The sequence below is a fragment of the Cryptomeria japonica genome, chromosome 10 (genome assembly GCF_030272615.1).
Source record: "Cryptomeria japonica chromosome 10, Sugi_1.0, whole genome shotgun sequence".
Classification (NCBI taxonomy): Eukaryota; Viridiplantae; Streptophyta; class Pinopsida; order Cupressales; family Cupressaceae; genus Cryptomeria; species Cryptomeria japonica.
In genome coordinates, this window is record NC_081414.1 from 431,760,762 (window position 1) to 431,783,482 (window position 22,721).

The following is a 22,721-nucleotide window of genomic DNA, read 5'->3' on the forward strand; positions in this document are numbered from 1 at the left end:
TTGTCAGTCCTGCTATTTCTATAGTCAGTTATTGAGAAGTTGATAGCCTCATTACAATTGAAGTTTTATGGATATTTTATTAAATAATGTGTAAATAATAAAGTTAAATAAAAAATTTAACTTTACGTTATTTAATATAATAAAGTGACTTTATAAAGTTATTTTATAAAGTAATGTAATAAAGTGACTTTAAAAAAAGTTATTTTATAAAGCGATTTTTAATGGTGCTTTAGGAGACATGGATATTATAAAATATTAAAAGTCACTTTTAATTTAAAATGTGCAAGCCCTAATTCAGGCATTGGGATGAAACTTTATAAAAAGGTATTTGGGAGCTCATTGGCATATGCTTGGCTTATTTATTTTTCTCTCTAAGAAGCTTGAGAGCTTTGGCTTTCAGTAATAGGAAATGTGAGGACGAAAACCCTTGGAGTTTCTCGGTGGTTTGGACGGAAATGCAAATCCATCTTTGGTGTGGATTCATCCAAGATTCACTATTACGTTTCATTTCCAAACTGTTGGAGGTTTCAACTGAAAATCTCTCAGGAGGATTTGATAGGAAAATTTGTTCTCTTTGGGACAAATTTCAGGGTTTATGATTTTGAAGAATTTAAGACTTGTTTGAAGCTGCCCAGTGATTCCGTACCTTGCTACAGTAGTTCCATATTTGCTACAGTGACGTGAGTAATGTCATGAATAGTGAGCTTCTAGTGGTGTTTTCAGGGTGTTGAGTTGCTGGCCGCCTTGCTTTAGTGCCATTGCTAGTGCTAGGTGTGACTGGAAAGTGTTTATCAGGCCCTTGGTTGTCTACTTCTTTCCATTTTGAAGGTGATGAACAGTGCTGAGTAAGTGTAATGTTGCTGGGGGCCTTTGGGTGATATCCTACATGAGTTTGGAAGGGGTTTCTACTGTTGTTGACCCTCACAGGAGTAATTTCAGACCTACACATCTTATCAGACATTTTCAGGCCTGTAACATCTCAAATAACAACGTATGTAATGATTTCCAGTCTTGATACAAACTTCCAGCTCTTTGGTCTATAAGGTACAACTTGTTGATTGTGTGTTGTGTTTGACCTTAAGCTCATTTTGAGAAGCAGTTCCATCAATTCTATATTGTATCTGCATGTTATTTGTATCAACGCTTTATAACAATGCTACACCTTTTTTGATGGGTTTATGTTAATGCTTCACATATGTTGAATGTTATCCAAGATCATTGTAAACCCACAACACATAAACCTGCAAATTATATGACATAATGTTCATGAGAAGAGTGCAAAAAAATAGTCTCAAATAGGGTGGGTCATTACAGTGGTATCAGAGCTTAAGAACCTGCCATCTTTTTGAGTTTTGTGAGTGGCATAACAGACATTGTAAAGAATAATACTTTTGGTACAGCAATTTCAGAGCTGATAGAAGGACTCTTTGAATTTATGAATGATCTAGACATCAAGGGGTATGGTAGGACAGTGTTAAAATCCAAGCATAAGGGGGAGTCTGAAAATAAAACATTAGAACCCAAGGCAAATAAAAAGGGTTCTTCTGGAGAAAAAAATTAGAAGGGGAGCGAGAATGAGTTAAGGAAGCAAGATCTTTGTTTCTCCTACAAAAGGGCCCGAGAGCCTAATCATTTGTGTAATGCCCCGCCAGGAAACTCCGAAGGGATTAAACTAAAACACTTGAAAAGAGTGTAAATAATTTTTTTTTAAAAACTTTAATAAACTAAATGATGCATTAAGATGACATTACATTTAATTTGCACAATGGAAGACTTAACTTAAACTCTTAAAGGGTTTCCCAACATGGTTTACCTAATTAAACTAAACATTGCTTTACGTTAATTAATCCACTTAAGATGATTTAATCATAAAGACTCAATTACACTATACAATGATTGCTTCATACAATTGCATGTGATAACTTTAACATGTCTATGTTTCATTCATGATGATTCTTTCCATTACATTACATCAGTGATTCTAATAAAAGATATACATTTAACCATCTAATACTCATCAATACATCTCCTTTACATTTCAAGGCTTAAATAATATTACATTGCACATAATCACTAAGTCTCATAAGAACACATAATGTTTACATTAAAATCACATCTTGCTTTGAAGGCATACATAACCAAAAGATACATTTGACCACATGAGGTCCAAGAGATACAAGAATGATCCAAGAAGAACAAAAGAGGATCCACTAGTACAACGAGATGAGCAAATCCCAAAAGGCAACTGGAGCACCTGAAAAGCTAATCCCTCACAAGAAGGGAACGAACAAAACTCTGATGGAAAGTGGCGCTACCACCCGACCATGTGGCCCAAAAAGGAACCACCCCTCCGTGCTAGGAGATAGAAATAAGGCCCTCAAGTAAACCACTATAAAGCATCACATGGTCTAACATGTACATCGGATACACACATAAGGCATAAACATACAGATATGACTCCCACAAGAGTGCTCCAAGTAAAAATCAACACAAGACTACACACTAGTGAACATAAGGGAAGAGTGTAATCGCATAGCTAGTATGGTAGACCTCCATAGGCCCCGACCCCCATCCTGGGTTATCCTGGTAGCCTCTCTCGAACCCCCAGCCTCGATCCATGACTCATGCGGATCCAACAAAGGTTTCGTGAAGACAAAGTAGTTGGTTTGCCATTCCAAGTCTTCCCATTGCATCCTGAGTCTATACTAGCACTCAACCATGAGCGGGGCACAATTAATCTTATTTAATGTTTGAAACCCAAACCCCTAGTATATTATTAGGTTATCACTTAATTATCCAACTTCTGAGGGGTTATCCTGGTGGCCACTTTGGGCCCCGACCCCCACTCAGAAGCCAATCTCCCATATGTCACTACACAACCTCCAAAGAACTCCAAGGCAAAACACAAAAGCCAAGTAACAACACGCAGAGTTCAAGCACAACTGAACGAACAATAAGGTTACATAATTCCTCTACCAAGGTGTAGCCAACTGGAGGTAATACAACACCATTTGGTCACTCCTATGACGTGACCACATGAAGGGACAAGCAAGAAAAACCACCATAAACCACTTGCACAAATAACTTGCATTCGACCATATTCCAACACAAACACGAGGATAATGTCCCTTTTCATAAAAACACCAGAATACTCCAACGGAGTAAAAGAATATCCCATCAAGTTCACTTGCCTTAAAAAAACAAATCAAGATACGATCACATAGAGGGAACAACAAGGAAATCAAAGTCATCATTCAACCAATTGTCTTGTCAACAAAGAAAACAACTTGAATTCGAAACATACTCAAATACATATGATAATTTTCCTTTTTCCACAAAAATGAACCAATAAGTTACCAAACCCAAAATTGGCTAAAAACGGGTTCATTGCAATTTAAATTTCTAATTAAGTCCAAACAAATACAACAACCATATAATTGAAAACAAAATCATTATTAATACAAAATATGGATGTTTTCCAATTAAAGCCAATTGAACTAAATTTTAGCCCAAAGATTACAAATAAAACTTCATTTTGCCAAATAATCACTCAATCTTAACATCTAAATCATAATATGTAATTCAAAAATATGCAATTATGTATATATACAAATATGATATATATATATATATATATATATATATTTTTTTTTTTTATTAGCAAGTGCTATCTAGATGGGGATAGCGCCCTATATTAATCCAAGAGAAGCTTACATATAGAAATTACATACCAAAACATACTGAAAAGTAAGATACATATGACAAATCACATAAGCCTAAGGATGGTGGCCACACGCATGCCTATGGTCGCCACCTTGTCAATGCTCCCTTCCGACAGCCAACTGTCTTCCTTCATCATCATCCTTCTAAAAGGCCCCATATCTGCGTTCTTGACTCCCACTCTGAAAACCTCCCATGCTTCAGCCATAAACTCCGCCTTCCTCATTCTGAGGGCTTCAGCAGCAAGCCGGATTTCGTCCTCGGGATCCGAACACTCCGCATCAGATAGAATGGCCAAGGGGTTGAAATACGGGCCAAGTATGCTAGCCCATTCCTCGTCCACCTCCAGCAGCGCTCCCCCCACGGCTTCTATATCTTCTTCCCTTACGAAGCCCTCCAGTTTTTCCACGCAGGCTTCCTTCGACGGCAAAACATCCACCAATAGGCACAAGATGATCTCATTTACGTAGCCATCGCACCAGTGCCGCTCCTCACTGAATGCATCGTCGAGCAATCCCTGAATAGCGTTCTGACCTTCGATGTCTATATCAAATAGTTGTTCGCATTGGGCTTCCAACGTCTCCTCGCGACAAAGACAACTCAATCCGAACCTGTGCACCATCTTGCTTATCCTGAAAACACACACTCCGATCTAGCTTCTCTTAGGTATAAAAAGATCAACAATTTCTAGAACCCACTAGACCCTTCCTACAACCTTCTTCTCTCTCTCACGGGATAACAAAAGTGGAGTGTGATTGCCGAGGATTCTTCTGCCAGCCCGCGTGAATAGCCAGATAAGAGCGTACCTTTCTTATCCTAATACCAAAAGCGGCCTATCAATCATCCTATTCCCGACTTCGGGATATGAGCACTGTCCTCTAATAATCTCTGCTGGAGATCTCTGTTACTTGCATTCGCAGGCGACAAGACTGCTGGCAGAGTTTTGCTATCCCGTGATTAGCAAGGAGATCCGCTACTTGGTTACCTTCGCGGAAGATGTGCTGAATGTTATAATCTTTAAGTTTTTGGAGATGACTATAAATTCTTGGAATCCAAGAGTTCAACTGCCAATTCGTGAAACGATGATTGATTATTCCATTAAGTATCACTTTTGAGTCTCCTTCAATCACCACCTTCGTGATTCTGTTAGCAGTCACCCATTTAAGTCCTTCCTCTAAAGCGGTGATTTCTGCAATATTATTGGAAACAATGCCCGCTTGGCCACATACGGCCCCCATTAAATTGCCCTCCTCATCTTTGACGACCGCTCCATAGCCTGATAATCCTGGGTTTCCTTTGCTAGCTCTGTTGAAGTTCATTTTTTTCCATCCGATAGGGGGAGGTTTGCACTTGACCTTTCTTCGCTCAAATGATTTGACACCTTGGGTGTGGCTACTGCTTTGTTTAAGCTTCCAAACCTGCTCCATTTCCATATCCCACTTTGAATAGTATTTAAATTTGCTGCCGAAGATCTTGCCATTGATTGTTTCTTCTATGGCCCCTTGAATTTTACTGACCAAAGTATTAACCTCCAGCTCTTCTTCCTTGAAAATCCTTCTATTTCTCTCCTTCCACACGTGCTAGACCACCAATGAAGGGCTAGTAATCCACAAGCTTCCCCATTTTGAGAATTTGCCCCCCGTCGGCCAAGCAAGAATGAAATCTTTAAACGAACCGTTATAAACCATATAGTTCTGTAGCTGCAGCTGCAACCAATCCCAACACTTCCTAGAAAAAGAGCAATTGTACAATAAGTGGTCTGCTGATTCTTCCTCATTTTTGCAGAGACAACATCTGCTGGGCCCCTGTATACCTATTAATTTCAGTCTGTCGCTTGTAAGGATTCTTCCGTGCAGAGCAATCCAAAGAAAAGCCCCCGCTTTGGGTAACACCCATTTATCCCAACATAAAGCGGCCGGCCAATTACCATCTTCCTGCCTCTTTCTTTGTAATTCATAGCCCAGGTTAAGCTTATAATTCCTTGATTTAGAAGTGTTCCAGATAAGGGTATCTTTTTCAGTTGTCAAGTAGATATTTCTGCTTTGGATAATGTTTACCACCTTCGCACTATTTGCATTTTGTGTATTTCCAAACTTTTTCCATCTTATTGGAAGATTTGGGCTGCAATCTTCTTGAACATAATCTGCCACCATAACGCCCATAGATCCTTCCATCTCATTTATCCAGTCTTGGTCATCGATTTCATCCACTAACGCTTTGTCGCCGTTCCATGAGTCCCTCCAGAACTTAGCCTTACGACCATCACCGATTCTCCATGTTAGGTGGTTTGTTATGATCCTCCTGCTCTCCCAGATGAACTTCCAAATTGGAGACCCTCCTATCGAATTCGCCATGGTGAAAATTCTTTCTGGCTCGTTTGAATCCAGGTATTTGTGCGACATTAACTTGCACCAGCCTTTGTCTGGGCAATTGTACATCTTCCATGCCAATTTCGCTCCCAACGCTAGATTCTACAAATTCATCTTCCTAAGGCCAGCCCCGCCTTCCGCTTTGTGCATGCAAACTGTTTCCCAGTTGATTAACGAAATCTTTTTTTCTTCCTGTGATCCTTCCCAAAAGAATTTTTTTAGCAAACCATCCATTGCCGACAATGCCTTATTTCGAGCCCTGTAGCATGACATGTAATAAATTGGAATGGCAGATAACACCGATTTGATCATCTGGATCCGCCCCGCCTACGAAAGCCACTTGTTCTTCCATGAGGCTGTTTTTGCTTTGCATTTATTGACAACTTCTTCCCAAAATCTGTTGTCCACTTTGCCTGCAAATAGGGGAACCCCGAGGTATAGAATCGGAAAACCACCTTGGCCGAATTGCAGCACTCTTACTATTTTTTCCTGTGTTCTCTTGTTGGTGTTAAGGAAATAAATCTGGGACTTTTGCTTGTTCATACTCTGCCCCGATTCCTTTTCGTATACTTCAAGTACACTCCAGATAACCTGAGGTTCTCCTACCGATGCAACACCGAAGAGGATGATGTCGTCTGCAAATTGTGAGTGGGATACCGGATTCAATCTTTCGTGAATGGAGAATCCTTTCCAAAGTCCTTGCCCGACCTTTCTTTTGATTTGCCTACCGAGCACTTCTGCCATCAGAACAAACAGGAAGGGCAACAAAGGATCTCCTTGTCATAGCCTGTTAGATGCTTGGAAGAAACCACACACGGAGCCATTAACAATTATTGAGAAAAATACAGTTGAAATACAGTGAACTATGCATCTCAGCCATTTTTCATCAAAGCCGAATTTCCTGAGAGTCTCCATTAAAAAACTCCACTTTACACGATCGTAAGCCTTGGATACATCTAGTTTAATGATCATACCTTGAAATTTGGACGAATGCATTGAGTGGATAGTTTCAGCTGCCATGATAATGCTGTCCATGATTTCGCGTCCCGGAGTGAAGCCATGCTGCTCCGGCGAGATTAATTTCTTCAGAATTGGTTTGAGCCTGTTGACCATTGCCTTGGAGATGATTTTGTAGAGGGAATTACATAGGGATATTGGCCTGAAGTCCACGATGGAAGTGCAGTCTTGCTTCTTCGGGATCAATGCTATATTAGTGTGATTGATCTCCTTGACAAACTTCCCTTGTTTTTTGAAATCTTCCACAATACAGAGAATGTCGTTCCTCATGAATCCCCAACATTTCTGATAAAATTCCATTGTGAATCCGTCTGGGCCCGGAGCTTTATTCGGGTGTTGATCGAAGACCACCTTCCTAACTTCGTCGAGTGAGAATGGACAACATAATGTTCTATTGTCTTCCTCCGAAATCTCGTTTGGAATAATGTCTGCTATCAGATGAGACCGAGAGTTTTGTTCAACTGCTTCACCAAGCGGATTTTTGAAGAAGTTCACCGCTGCCTCCTCGATGGCTTCCGGAGAAGAATGCATCTTTCCTTCCTGATTAGTGATCACAACAATTCTGTTCTTGATCCTATGAGATTTTACCGATGCATGGAAGAATTTTGTGTTTGCATCTCCCTCTTTAATCCAAAGCTCCCTGGATTTATCGCGCCAAAAAACTTCTTCTCTCAGTAGAATTTCTGCCAATTCCTGCTTGAGGGAAACTTCTTCATGGTACGCTTCATTTGACATCCCTGAGGTGATAGTGATCAAATTAATTTGATTTAATTCCTCCTCAATTCTATTTCTTTTTGCGAAGATGTTTTTGAATGATTCTATATTCCTTTTTTTAATCTTCTCTTTTAGAAACTTTAGTCTTTTTACAAAACAATAACTCGGTGAACCCCTAAAGATATTACTCTCTATCCACCATTGCTGAAGATGCGAAGAAACTTTGAATCTCGCCACCACATGCTTAAGAGTTTAAAACTACTACTTCCTTTGGTTGGAACCTCGCTCAATCTGAGTTCTACTGGGAAGTGATCTGACAGGGAGATAGGAAGAATGAATGCTTCTACCTGGAAAGACGACTCCATCCAAGATTCTCCTATGAGATGTCTATCCAATCTTTCCGAGATATGGCTCTCCCCAGTATTCTATTGGCAGATTATACAGATTGACCCATATCGGGCTTGAATAAATTACCAGAGGGATGGGGTTAAAGTTAGGAATCCATGGTTGCAGGTACACCGTGTGCTTCTCTGCAAACCAGTTCTCCTGATTAAGGGTGCGGTCTCTGTCCGATTGATTTTCGAAGAGCACCACAAAAAACCCTCTCGGGATGAATTTGATAACAACGCGGTCTCCCCAACTTTCTTTCACCCAGAGTTTGATGTTTTTCCTTGACCAATTAAGGCCAATGATCCTTGCGATCACTGCGTGATTTTCCCAGAGCTGGCTATCTTCTTCAAGTTCCTCCCTAAGATCCACCACCATCTTGACTTCCTCCAAGCCTCGTCTCCCTCTCGGTTTACCTGTGTTTCTCCCTGCTCCGCCAATAACATCCAACCGTTTTGCAGAGTCGGTTCCTCCATATTGATGGTGTGTTGCTTACTCTTGAATTTAACAACTATATATATATATAAAAGAAGCATATAAAATTTCATCAGAAAAACATTTCCAAAAAGAATTCACTAATCATCTTTTTCTTTTCATTTAAAATTACCAATATATACATAAACCCATTATATATATAAATTTTTTTTATATATTTAATTTTTTTACCAAATACAAATTCTGACTGACAAATTGGGGAAACTGGGTCTTTTCCCACTGGTAGACTGGTGTTCTTTTTTTTTTTGTTTGGGATGTGTTGTGACCATTTCACACATCGCCCCATTTAAATGGGGACCCCCTCTTTTGCTCGTTTTTGCTCGCCTTTCTCTCTGCTTTTTAGGGTTTTGGTTTAGTATGCCAGTTGTCTGGACTAGGGTCAAACCTTAGGGTTTCTGTTACTGTGTTTTCAGGCCAGAGTCCAGTCCAATTTTGAGCTTTTGAGCTTCCTCTCGTGGAATGCAATTTTGAATAAAATAAATTCGCCAGAGGCTGGGTAAGTTGGTCTAGTTTCAATTGGAATTTTGAATGCAGGGTCCAAATTTGTCTAAGTGTGAATGATGAGATTTTGATTTTTGTCCGATTGAGTAATTTTGACCAATTTTTGAGAATTTTGATAATTAATCCCGAGCATTGGAAATGACTTGTTTTTGCCTTGTGAAGTGATTAAACTCCCAAAATCTTGATATTTTGGCCTGTAGGAGCAAAATCGCTCCTGTCCCTCAGTGAAGGACCGGAGCTTGTTTTTCAAATCTTACTATCTCTGCAGGATCAAGATGAATTTCGAATTGGAAGTGATAAAGGGAGGCATGATCTTTCCGTTGAATATAATTTGAAGAATTTCACAAGCATGGAAATGTGCCAGGAGCAAAAATCGCTCCTGTCCCTCAGTGAAGGACCGGAGCTCAAAACCAAACATTGCCTTGTCCTTGCAGGATTTGAACAATTTGACGATTTGAGGAGATCAAAGGAGATATGTTTCATTAGTTGAATATAATTCGGAAGTGCCTTCGTGAAGAAGATTGGACCTAGAAGCTAAATCGCTCCTGTCCCTCAGCCAGGGACCAGGGCGAAATTCAGTGGTAGCTCTCGTCCCTCTCCCAGGGACCAGAGCGAATTTCCTCATGAGGCATGTTTTGGGCAAAGATCAAGTAAGTTTTGAGTTTGAGGCAAACAAAGAAGGTGTAACGAACTTATTGAAGACAAATTGAAGATTGCAAGACGCCTGATGAACTCTATATTGGCCTAGGCGCTCCTGTCCCTCAGTCAGGGACCAGAGCGATTTTTGCCTTAGGTCAATTTTTCACCAAGTTAGAACGAATTTCATGCCAAGAATAGGTGAAAGGGTCCACATCGAGTCCATTGAAGATAATTTTGGAAGTTAGCAAAGTGTGATGGAGCCTAGAGCATCAAATTCGCTCCTGTCCCTCAGCCAGGGACTAGGGCGAAATGTTAATTATCTTGCCTTCCACCCAAATTCAAGTCACTCCAAGTCAAGGTGTAAGCTGGCAAGGACATTTTGAGGTGTCTCGACGAAGAACGAAGTATCAAAGACCGCCAAAGATGAAAAATTTGCACTGAAATGCCCAAGTTCGCTCTTGTCCTTCAGGCAAGGACTAGAGCGAAATATTTAAGTGAGGCCAAATTTAAGTAGCCATTCACATTTTGAGTGTTCGAAAGGGAGTAAAAGAGCATCATTTTGAGCCTGGAAGACAACTGCAAGTTAATATGATGAAGGATTTGCACTAAATGCCCTAGTTCGCTCCTGTCCCTCAGTCAGGGACCAGAGGGAAATTTCTATGAAGGCTTAAATTTTGAATGATAATCACATTTCATACATTCGAGAAGGATCAAAGGACCTCATTCTACATTATGAAGGCGATTTTCACATAATCACTCATTATCCTTCAAGATCACGTCAAAGCCAAGCTACACAAGATCAAAGATATCATTTTGAAGGTGACAAACGAGAAGTTAAGGTTAAGAACGAAGAATTTTGGCTAGAACATAGGGATCGCTCCTGTCCCTCACCAAGGGACCAGGGCGATAATCCATTTAAGCATCAAAATGTCTTGTTAAAGACAAGTGAAGCAAGCATGGAACGAAAGACTAACGTTGTTTCTCCCTCATGATGAAGATTGAGGATCGAAGATGCAAAGGTCAAGGAGAAAACATAAAGTTCGCTCTTGTCCCTCAGTCAGGGACAAGGGCGATATCCACCTTAGAGGGCACTCATTCACACAATCAAGACGATCAAGCTCGAGGTTCTTAGCAAATATGCCAGTTTCAACGTGAGGATGGAGATTTTGAACGTAAAAAGCAAAAGAATCCAGGCTAAAATGACAATTCGCTCCTGTCCCTCTCCCAGGAACCAGAGCGATGGGGTTTGTATCTTTCCCTCCTCCAAATTTTGGCGCTAAAACAATTTTTAAATTTTATTAAATGCTAGAAAAATCGATAAATCAATTAATAGCATTTAAAAAATTGCGCTTGGATATTTAATTAATTAATTTTGCCTATTTTAAAAATTGAATTAATTAATTGCAAAGGCATTAAATGAATTAATTATTAATTTAATTAAAAATCGAATTTGAGCGCTTGGATTTAAATTCTTACAAAGTCGGCCATTGGTTTTTATTAAAAATTGCTTTTAATTATCTTTGTTTTTACCAAGTCGGCCTTGAGGTAGTTGTAAGGGTAAGCGCCTATAAAGGGAGGGTGATAATTTCGTTTTCAAATCATCATTTCACCTTCATTCATATGCGATTTTGAGAGGACAAAGAGGAGCGAATTTCATAAAGGAAGTGGTGCGAGCATCATCAAAAGGGGAGTGCGAACCTTGGTTAGGAGTAAGGCAAACTTGCTATCATCACGTCAAAGACCCCCCCCCAAAGGTGGCGAAGTGCTAAGGAGAGCATTCGCTTGAGGAAGATCACGTGGGGAAGCTTCAAATTTTGATTTTGCCTGGGCGAATTTCTTTGTTTTGCATTTTAGAGTTAGCTCTCAAGTGAGGTATGGCGAAGTCTTCTCTTGTTTTGAATTTTTGATCGTCATAGCCTTAAAATTTTGAATTTTGAAATTTTGAATTTCAGTAGCTTGATCGTATTTAGGAAATGATAACTCAAGGACTTATCATGAAGTTTCCTAAAAAATTAATCTTTAATCTATGTTTATATATTGCAAAATCTATTACTTATTGTGAAATGTTGTGTAGGTACCAAGATGGCGACTCCCAAGCTCGAAAGATCCACCAGTCGGAAGACTCTCCCCTCAAAGAAAATCAAGCCAGATCAAGGACGGTCTCATCAAGGACGATCAAGTAAAGATAGGGGCAACCTCTTCCAACCCAGCATTCCAAGGCGAGGTACATCAATCATCCTGCAGATCAAGGACAGAAGGAGTTAGAGCAAGAGTTAATTAAAGATAGCCTCTCAACGACATCAAATTGAATATCTACCAAGCTACAAGTGTCAGACGAGGTGGCATCCTAGTCATCACTCCTCCAGTCGGATTGGTCCACCTCAACAATGTCCAGGTTCAATGTACCCAATTCATGGAAGGTGGCACAAACTCCGATGTACCTACCCTAGCTATCCATTGGTGGAAATTTTTAGAGAGGACATGTGTCCAAGCAATACAATTTTATCATTGGTCAAGCATTAAATGTTATGTAATGGTTGTAACAAACCCTAATTAGGGTTTAGGTGTCATGATCTTGACCGTTGATCTGCTTTTTGATCTGGACCGTTCATTGTAATTGAGGATGCTATTTATACCCTCCTTTCATTTCATTTTGTAATTAGAAATTAGAGAGAGCTGGAAATTCTTGATGTATTAGAGAGATTAGAGTTTAGAAGCAATTTACTTTTGTAGCAAGATTGAGCTTGGAGAAAGGAATTCAAACAATTGTTGTACATGATGGCTTTGAGATCAATAAAATATTGAAGTTATGGTGTTTTGTTGCAATTCTCTTGGTTATCTTCATGGTTGTACATTTTCTTGAATCACTCTCAATCAAAGTAGTGTATTAATTTGAAGGACAAAGTGTTGGACTTGATCTTTGATAGGATTCGCTTTCCAAACCACTAGCTTCTTGCTGATTGTAGGAACGCCTTGCGTGGTCGACTGGAGATATTGGAATCACTCAAACCTTCAATCATTGTTGTATCTTGGATATATACCTTCGTGGTAGTGTCTTTGATCTTTGATGTATTGAAAATCATTTGTTACCTTAGAAGATCGCATCAATTTCAATTGAGTTGTTAATTTATGGCAAAATTGAAGTTGGTAGAATCTCACCAAGTCTTGTCCACATCAAGTCATTCTTAGGGTTAGACTAGATTAGACCTCTTGCAAACCCTATCCTTTTGATATTTTTGAAAAGCTTGTTTAGTTTAGCAAAATCTTTGGCAACGTAAGGCCCCTTGATGACACAGCAATCACAACGACCACTGGTGCTTATCCACACGTAGAGACCCTACTAAAAAGAACATTGGAGTCATCCTAACTGATCCTTCTTGCGAAATCTTCAGCAGTTAGAGACTTTATTCAAGAGAGGATAAGATGCCTTTGGGTATTTTATTGTGTGTATGATTGTGTACAAAATACACGTCAACAGGATGGTGGCACCGTATTTTTTTTTTGTGTGATTGAAAGCAGAGAGGGGGGTCTGTTTGGTGGGGTGTGCAGCTCCACGTAGGTGGGTTGCAGCCCACGTAGGTGGGTTGCAGCCCACGTAGGTGGGTGCCCCACATAGTGGGTGTGTGGGGTTGAGCCCACGGCTCCCCCCCACACTCACAGTTTTATTATTTTTAATTTAATTTCTTTTTTTTTTGCAAATTTTTTAAATAGAGCCAAATCTGAAAAAGAGATCTCCCAGCCAATAATGAGAATTTTTCCCTTGCTCAGAATATGATATCAAAATTGAAAGCAAAACACTCAAATCATGCAAACAAGCCATTGAAATTGAGATTCTCACATCAATTTTGAAGAAATCTCCAATTCATCCAAATTTCATCAAACAAATTTGTTTTCTTCAAAATTAGAATTCCTCGTAACCCAATTCCACAAATGGGAAAAGAAAAGAGCTGCTCCAATCTCATCAAATTTAATTTTGATTTCCCAAAACCCACAAAAAGATGAATTCCATTTTTTTTTCCAACAATCAATCTTTTTAAACAGGCAAAAACATTGAAAAAGAATGATAATACATACAATATCAATATTCCTAAATGAACAACAAAAGATTAAGATTTCCAACCTCCAATAGCTTCTTGGATGAAAATTTGAGAAGAGCAATCCAATTTCTTCCAAATGCAAGAAATATTAAATAATATAATAATTTACAAACTTAGTAAGTGATTAATTTTTTTAAATTTTTTTTCACTTTCACATTTTTTGGTTTCCGTTTCACTATTGAGTTCCATATATATTATATTGATATACTATATGATATCGATATCATATGATATCGATAAAGTCATTCCCAAAACAAAAAAATAAAAACATTAGCTTGGACGGGAGGAGCTTTCATGACAACACTTAGGGAAGAAAAATACTGGTTAAAGCTGAAAGGGTTTTTAACTTTTTTGATTTTGGTCTGAGCAAGGAAAAAAAGATTATGAAGTGTGACTTGTGATTTTTATTGCTCAACTTCACCTAGGGTTTGAAGAAAAGAAAAGAGAATTAAGAAGCAACATCAACTTGCAAGAGTATTTGGAATTAGAATCAAGACTCTAATTTATAAATGTTATTATGGTGCTATGATGAATGTTTATTGTGCTAGAATGTTATATAAATTTCAGAATTCCATATATATATTCGTTCCCTGCCGCCGTCCCCTGTTCCGGGAAAAAACAAAAGTCCTGGAAACCTGTTTCCCCGTCCCCCAGTCCCAGAAACTCGGGGTAACATAGAAATTATCTCATCCGCTAGTATTAAAACTAAAACCATGCAACCTCTAGTTAAGTTGTAGATTTAATTTATTACAATCTATGACCTAATGCTCACATCTCTCACATAGAAAAAGATCTAAAAATAGTTGACTCTAGGCTATGAGTAACAAATGTTAAAATAAGTGGAAGGCTAAGAATAGCATGGACTCCTTGCACTAAAAATAGAGACTGCTAAAAGTACCATAGGCTATAATTAGGTCTAGCTAAAAATAGCAAATCCTAAAATAGACTCCTCTTTGGCTGATGATTCTATAGCTTTTCCTTTTATCAGGGCTAACTCTTTGAAAAACCTTGAAAATCTACTTATACATCTCTCCTTGGTATAGACATGTCATTCTTCTATTAGGCGTGCTTGACCATTGGATTGCAATTTGAACATACCTGTTTTGTATTGGTGCATGCCTATGCTTAGGTGCACATTTGAGCAAAAAGAAATCTCTTCATATTGGTGTGCCTTCATATGTTGATGCGCACTTGTCATTGGGGGCAAAATTTTAGAATTTTAAATGAAATTTCGTTCCTTTGTATTGGTGGATGTTTGAGTATGGTGATTGGGAAAGATCTAGAATCCTAATGCCTTTGTCAAGATGTATGTCACTTCTTTTTCTTGATCTCGCAAAATAGTTAGAAAAAAGAAAACGATGATTAGACAATGTAGATTATAGAGGACTTGGTCACGACTTTGTCAAGAAAAGCTTGACTCAATATGAAATTTTTGTATGGATACAACACACTATAAGAAGAAATGACCTCCATAATGAAACATGACATATAGTAGAGCTTGAGATAAAAGAGGAAGTAGATTAGAATATTTTTTAATATATAAGGGAGAATATTGAAGAATCAAGATGCACATTTGATAGTGCATCCATAAGTTGCAAAATCTTTGTGGGCATAGCACAAGGACACATAATAGAAGATGACTTGAAAGGACCTGAGGAGGATGTAGAGCTATTGGGAGAAGGCCAAAACTTTATGACACCTACTTTGTGTTGGTTGATGTGATAAGATAGTACAAGAAGTGAAGGAATGTTAGAAGGAAATAATAGTAAGCTAGAAGTAGGAGAAAATGAAGTAGAAGGAGATTGAATAGAGTAGAAATAGAGATGATAGAACATTTAAAATGAATAGTAGGTATAGAAGATTTAGATGAAAGAAGAAGAAGGAAATATTTATGGAGAGGAAAAAGTAGAAATGTGGAGTGAAAGATTAATAAGGATTTGGAGTGCATAATGAAGAGATCTAAAAAAGACACGCCCACCAACCTCAAGAGGTCCTAAGAGGAGATGACCCCTTGGCTAGATGCCACCCTTTGTGTTGTTAGAAAGTATAGAAGGAAGTCATTCAAGGAAGACAAGAGAGGCACAAGACTATGAGATAAGTTTGAAGAGTTCCATGTGGAGATATAGATACTTGTAGAGAGTTTGTAAGAACTTAGGAAGAGTACCAGGTAGAAATTACTTCCACATAGAGTTAAAAATAAATAGGGGTAGCAAGCAGCCTTTGGTATAGCAAAGGAAGGACCACAACCAATGTTTGTAGAATATGGGAATTGAAATAACAATAGGGGATCTTTGGGAAACCCTAACCCTTCACAAATGGTTGCAAACAAATTGAATATCCCCATGTTTGGGAAAGACATCGAGGATGCAAAGAAACATCTATGTTTATTGTAATCATACTAGAGGAGCTTGAGGATCACAAACCCTCAATTGCAACTATTTAGCTTTGTTGAGATGGTGAAGGATGATACCATTAGGTGGAAAATGATGATGAGTTAAATGACTTCGACTTGTTGGACATCCCCATTGAGAGTGTAAGCAAAATGAGGGATTTAGTACAAAAAGAAGATTCGGTAAGAGAGTTTGATTAGAATTTCAAAGAAGTAGTGCATAAATCAGAAGAGCCATTAAATGAAAAACAAATGATTGAATGGTTTATGTTAGGATTGGTATCATACTTAAGATCATTGATGGATGGGAAGATATTCAAAGCTTTTGTAAAGGTGCTAGAATTTTCTTCACAGATAGAAGGGCAATCATGGAGAAGGGAAACAAAGACAACATTTAAGTTAGAATTGGTAAGATCCAACAAGAATTAGCCTAGCTAAGATTGAAGCAAGAAATATTGAGAAAAGGAGATAGAAGAGGATAGTTGCCACCAAAAGTTACAACTCGATCAAAGATTTTGTGTATAATTCATTGCATGGAGAGCACACATGAAATGAGTGCAAATGTTATGAGACAACACATAGAGTAGTAATGCATCTTACTAATGCACCAACTCTAGTGGCTAGTTCAACAAGGATATATAGTGCAAAATCTATAGGTTGTGGGATCAAAAACAAATTCCCTCTATTGGAGGTTGCCCAATCTACTCCATAGTTAATGTATTGTATTCCTTTTGGGGCATCAACCATATGAATAATTTGACAGTACATGCATTGGCTGACCTAAAAGAATTTAGGGGAATGGTTACGACTACCCAACAATTGCCTCAACTTCCACCAATTTATGCAATTCTTTCACAAAATCCGAGCTTGATTTACCTCCCATTGTACTAACTTCTAAGTATTGACCCCACTGGAGGCAAGAGTAGTACAACAAGGTTTTCCAAACCAACAATACAATAGATATCAATAGAGATATTGGAGTGGATATTAGGGAGGATATAATAGAGCATTCTCTAATGGTAGAGGTTATTGAGGAGGATACCAAGAATGAAAAGTATATGATCAAGAAGGTGGACCCACTTGATACAAACATGGGAAAGAAGGGCCATAATGTAAGAAATTTCCTTGTAGGGTTTTCAATGAGAATGGAACCCACAACTTTAGTTGACTCAAAGTAACATAGGAATAGAAGAATGAAGGCATCAAAACATATGAGCTAGTAGGGGTAGGTTTGAGTAAAGGAGCAAAGCATTTATCCAAAATATTGTGAAGCTCTTATTTACATTTTAAAGCAAAATTGACAACTTCATGTTCAAGCACTTTGGAGCGAAATTCATGACCTAGCAAAATGAAGCGATCTTGAGAGTGAAATATATCAACTTCGTGCATTGAAGGAGAAGAGCGAAGTGCTTACTTCATGAATTGAAGGGAGTGAGCGAGGTTTTTAACTTCTGTAGTTGAGAAAGGTGAGCGAACTTCATGTTTTCACCAAGGAGAGTAAATTTCATAAGCATGAGCGAAATTGAATAAGAGAAGGATAATCACCTAAAGAGGACTCAATGCCAAATGAATTTCATGATCTCGCCAAGAGGAGCGAAGTAGAGTGATTTTACAACTTCAACTTCAAGGAGATAGGAGCGACCTTCGGGTTCAAGCAACTAGGAGCGAAATTCAGCGAAATTCATACTTCATGTATCAAAAGAGATGAGTGAAGTTGATAACTTTAGCAGCTGCAAGCTTCAAGCGAAATTATTTACTTCATGCTTGATCAAAGAAGAGCGAAATCCTCCACTTCACGAATTGCTAAGGAGGAAAGAAATTGTTACTTCACGAGTTTAGGTTTTGTAGCGAACTTCATGAGTTGAGGTTTTGGAGCGAAGTTTACTACTTCATGTGCAAGAGATCAAGAGCGATTTTTTTACTTTGAGCTGATTCAATGCTTGAGAAAAGTGATTTGGGAGTCAAAGTGATAATGAAAAGTGAGATTTGGACCAACTTCATGCACAAGGAAATGAAATGAATTTCATACAAGTGAACTTCATGAATTGAGAAAGACAAGCAAGCAAGGTGATTGAAACAAGCTTCAAGTGCACGCCACTTAGAGTGATCTTCATGCTCAAGCCCACATAAGCAAACATCAACTTCATGAATCAAGCTTTATGAGCAAATTTTAACTTCATGTTTGAGATAAGCGAGCTTCATATATGGGGGCTTCAACGGAAAATTCCAACTTTACAAACCAAGGGATACAAATGAACTTCAAGTTCAACATGCAAGAGTAAACTTCATGATTTGACCTACATGAGCAAACTTCACAATTTGAAGGGTATGAGCAAAGTTCAAGAAAATGAAGAAGATTAAGGCAAGGAAAGCTTAATGAACACCAAGGATGGAATACATTTAAAGAGCTCCTCTCTAAGAGCGAAAATCAACTTCAAGAAGCTCCTTTGTGAAGACGAATTCCTCTAGATCTTCTTATCAAACCTGCAAAACACATAAAATCAAGGGATATATCAAGCTAAGAAGAACTATCAAAGTTTTATATTATGCCTTTGATATCACGTTTGTTTTGTTTTGTAGATGGGAGAGGATGGTGATTGCAAAGCAAGGAGGAAAATTCTAAGACCTACACCACCGTGCAAGAGGAGAAACTTCACGACCAGGAGGAATTTCAACCTTCACCGCACCATGGAGACATGAAGAGATCAAGGGAGTGCGAAAGAGAAGTTATACAAATACTCAAAAGCAAGCAAGCAAATATTCAGCTACATCAATAACTCCCATCACAACTATTTTGAGCGAGCTAGATAATGTTGAGTATCAAGAGATACCTCTCAACATCCCTTCATCATGATGAATCAACTCAAGTCTACAAAATGCAAGAGTGAAGTAGCATCCCAGATGGAATTCCATTCACCATTCCTCTAGTCAATGAAGTCCACATCAACGCATCCAAGTTCAATGAATCAAGCTCACTAGTGATGGTACAAACTTCGAGGCACCTACCCCTCATATCTATTGGTCCACACTTTCTAAATGTAATTTTCTTATTGGCTAAGGAAAAGTTTGTTGTAACAAACCCTAATTAGGGTTTTCATTGTAGAATCCTGGCCATTGATCTAGAATCAATCCTGGCCATTCATTGTAAATGAGCTCTCTATAAAAGCTCAATCTCTTCATTTGTAAAGGCTAATAGTTAATAGTTAATAGCTAATAGTTATGAGAGAATAGAATAACAATTAGAATTAGAGTAGATTAAGAGAAGGAAGAATTGTTGGTATGACTTGTAAATGAGATATTGTTTTCATTGAAGTTATGGTGAAATTTGTTATTTCAACAAGCCTTATGGTTCTACTTCTCAATTTATTGATTAGATTGAATGGAAGAAGTTGTTGAATGTATTTATGTGGAATCCGTTTAGCCATACCACTAGTCTCTTGCTGATTGTAAGTGTGCTTTGCTTGGTCAACTGGAGTGACATGAGCTTAAACTCGAATTGTCCTACACTCATTGCTTATGCATTAACTTGAATGGTGATCAATGTTTGGTGGTATTGATTCAAACATCTTTGAAATGTCCTTAGAAGATTGCACCGAGCTTGTGTTAAATTGTTCTATTTGATGGTGAGACCATGCCCAGTAGGATTCCATTCGATCATTCACCCATCTTCCTACATTCTTAGGATTAGAATAGACTCTCTCAACCCCTCATCTTTTGCCATTTTTCAAACTGAAGTTAGTTTAGAATCAAAAGCATCACCATAGTGTAACATCATATGATCTAAGTTCCAAAAAATCAAGCATTTAGGCATTCGAATGTAAGTCCCCTTGTGATTCCAGCATAATTACATCAAACCAACTGAACTTATCCACACGTAGAGACCCTACATTCAAGAACCTTGGAGTCTTCTCGAATGATCCTTAAGCTAATCTTCAACATCCGAGAGACTTTGTTCAAGAGGGGATAAGATACTTTTTGGTATTTTATTCTGTGTTCGCATGTGCGTAAAAAACACATCAACATAAGGCTCCCCCTTTCTTACTATTCCTAACTATTACAAATTATTTATAATGTATAAATACTAATTTAACTTGGGTGTGACAACATCCTTTTCTCTTTTTCTGAAAGATGATATTCTTTTCTCTTTTTTCAGAAAAGAAACTACAACTTAGAGTAACAAATTCAGAAACTTTCAAAAAATTTAAACAATTACAAAAATGTTTATACAATAGGAAACAAAGTTTCCATAAAAGCACAAAGTCTTTCGTTGCTTCCCCAGGACGGGAAAATAGAAACAGAAGCTCAAAGTCTTCAACTCTTCTACTGTCCTATCAACCTTCTAAAATGATTGTTATGGTAACAACGTGCAACATACAACAGCTCAAAGTCTGTCAATATAATGGACTCCTAAACTGCTATGAATAAGAACAATTACAAGCACAAAGCCTTGTAGTTTCTTCTTATCATGAACACTTAACTATGCTAATTTAATCCTCAATATTTGCAGCTTAAAGTCTGCAAGAAATTAGATTAAAACTCTTTCCAACAACCTTACTAGAATCTCAAGTATATGCAGAAAAATATATCATTGTGACATAAGAACACAATGAATATATGAACAAAGTATCAACACAAAGTCTGAAAACTCAAGTGTTCTCCTTATATTGCTTTAGAATCAAATTTACAAGTATAAAACACAAAGTTTTAATCGCTGTAAATTTCTGCCGAGTTTTTCTTGCTTGCCAAAAATATCTCTATTACATAGAGCACACTCCAATATATATAGGAGAGGAGCTAAGAGCAAAAAGTGGGAGAATTTCAACTAACTAAGACTTATTGCACAACTAACTATGACTTATTCCAAATTACAGTCCTACTGTTTTTCAACTTGTAATTTGTTTACATGTATTTACAAGTTACAAGAATACAAGTAACGTGAATACTTGCAATGACTGACTCAAAACCCGATTTTGCACAAAAGGCAAGGGAAACGAAAACAAAAGCCAACCAAAACTTGGACAAAGACGACAAACACACCTACTAACAATTGGACACAAACAAATACGAGTTTTAAACCTCATAAAACGTGCTTGAGAGAAGAAAATTACGAATTTTAAATAAAAAAAGTAGGGGTTGTCAATTGTTGGAAATTCAAAAATTAAGACAACATTGTGTGATGTTGCTTGTTTCCATGTGACATCCCTATGTTGCGTGATGTCATTCCATGAGCATAGTGTCATGTGTTTCATGCTTGCTACATCCTTGTTGATGTTTCGTTATTGTAGGTATCTTTCTTTCCCTTTTCTATCTTAGGATCAATTGCATCATTTCCATTTATGCAATTATATTAAGGGGGTGCTCTTACTTGCACACACCTCACATTCACACTCCTTGACGCATGTGCTCCAACAACATTAGTAACATATGGACCACCTAGCATAATATAGATTGCTAGCCTATTGGCCTTCATATGTTCTACCTTGGTAGCATACGAGTCACCTAGCATAACACAACTAGCTAGTCCATGCACTTCATATGACCTACCTTTTTAGATACTCTTCATGGTCACCCTACAACCTAGTTTGTAGCGCTCGTGATTCATGAAAGTATCACCATGCTTGGCATTCTTTCTAGCAACACATCGCTAGAAAATATCTCTTTGTTTCTCTTTCATTCTCTTTTCTTGCATGTTCATCTTGTGTTTGGTTGAATGTTTTTTTGTGTTGTCTTTCATTTCATACATGTTCATGTATGTTTTAGGCCTTAGAATTTGGTTAACATATTTGTTATGCATATTTTATTGGTCTAATTCCTTTGTGCAGGTTTTATCTGTTATTCTAACTTTGTTTCTAGTACATGTTTTTTATTGTCTAATGCATTTATTTTGTAGGTTCTCAGCCTGGAGGTATGAACACTTTGCTCAAAGAATTTCGCTTCCTCTATAGTATCCTTTTTTGGTGTCATACTGTGTTTACTTTTAGAATATTTCCTTTTTGTACTTTAGTATGCATATTTTAGAATAGTTCATAAGCCTGCAACAGTGGGCGCAAATGTAACATTGAAAATTGCATACCCTTGAAATTTTACGTTATATTTTGCACTTGCTTTTTTGTCTTCTTGTAGTGTGATTTCAGCCATCTATCTTAGCCTTCTCCCTCCTAGTGCCAAAGGCTTAGCATTTTATTGTTTTTTTTCTCCACGCTTGTGTTCTAGGTGTCGCCTTTGTGTTGTGACCTAGTGTTTAGACCTTTTCTTAGCTGGAAATGTATATATACTAGCATGACAAATCAATGTCCATGCGACACGCTAGCGTCCTATGACATCAATCCTTGACCATTCTTGAGTGTTTCAACTTCTGCCACCTTTTCAATCAGTTGGTAACTACTTTGGAGA

The 22,721-nt window shown here is 37.9% G+C and overlaps 1 protein-coding gene across 11 annotated transcripts in view; it reads left to right on the plus strand.

Moving 5' to 3' along the window:
• Positions 1-22,721, plus strand: part of LOC131067563 (uncharacterized) — a 225,361-nt gene that overhangs the window by 5,160 nt on the left and 197,480 nt on the right. For 8 of the 11 annotated variants that reach the window (XR_009111842.2, XR_009111843.2, XR_009359122.1 and 5 more), the window contains exon 3: positions 22,219-22,233. The exons of the other annotated variants lie outside the window; for them this stretch is intronic. Coding sequence is in view for 3 of the 8 variants with exons in the window: in XM_058002641.2 (XP_057858624.2) it covers positions 22,219-22,233 (15 nt within the window). In the remaining 5 variants the exon portion in view is untranslated. The remainder of the gene's footprint in view (positions 1-22,218; positions 22,234-22,721) is intronic. 11 annotated transcript variants of the gene reach the window in all.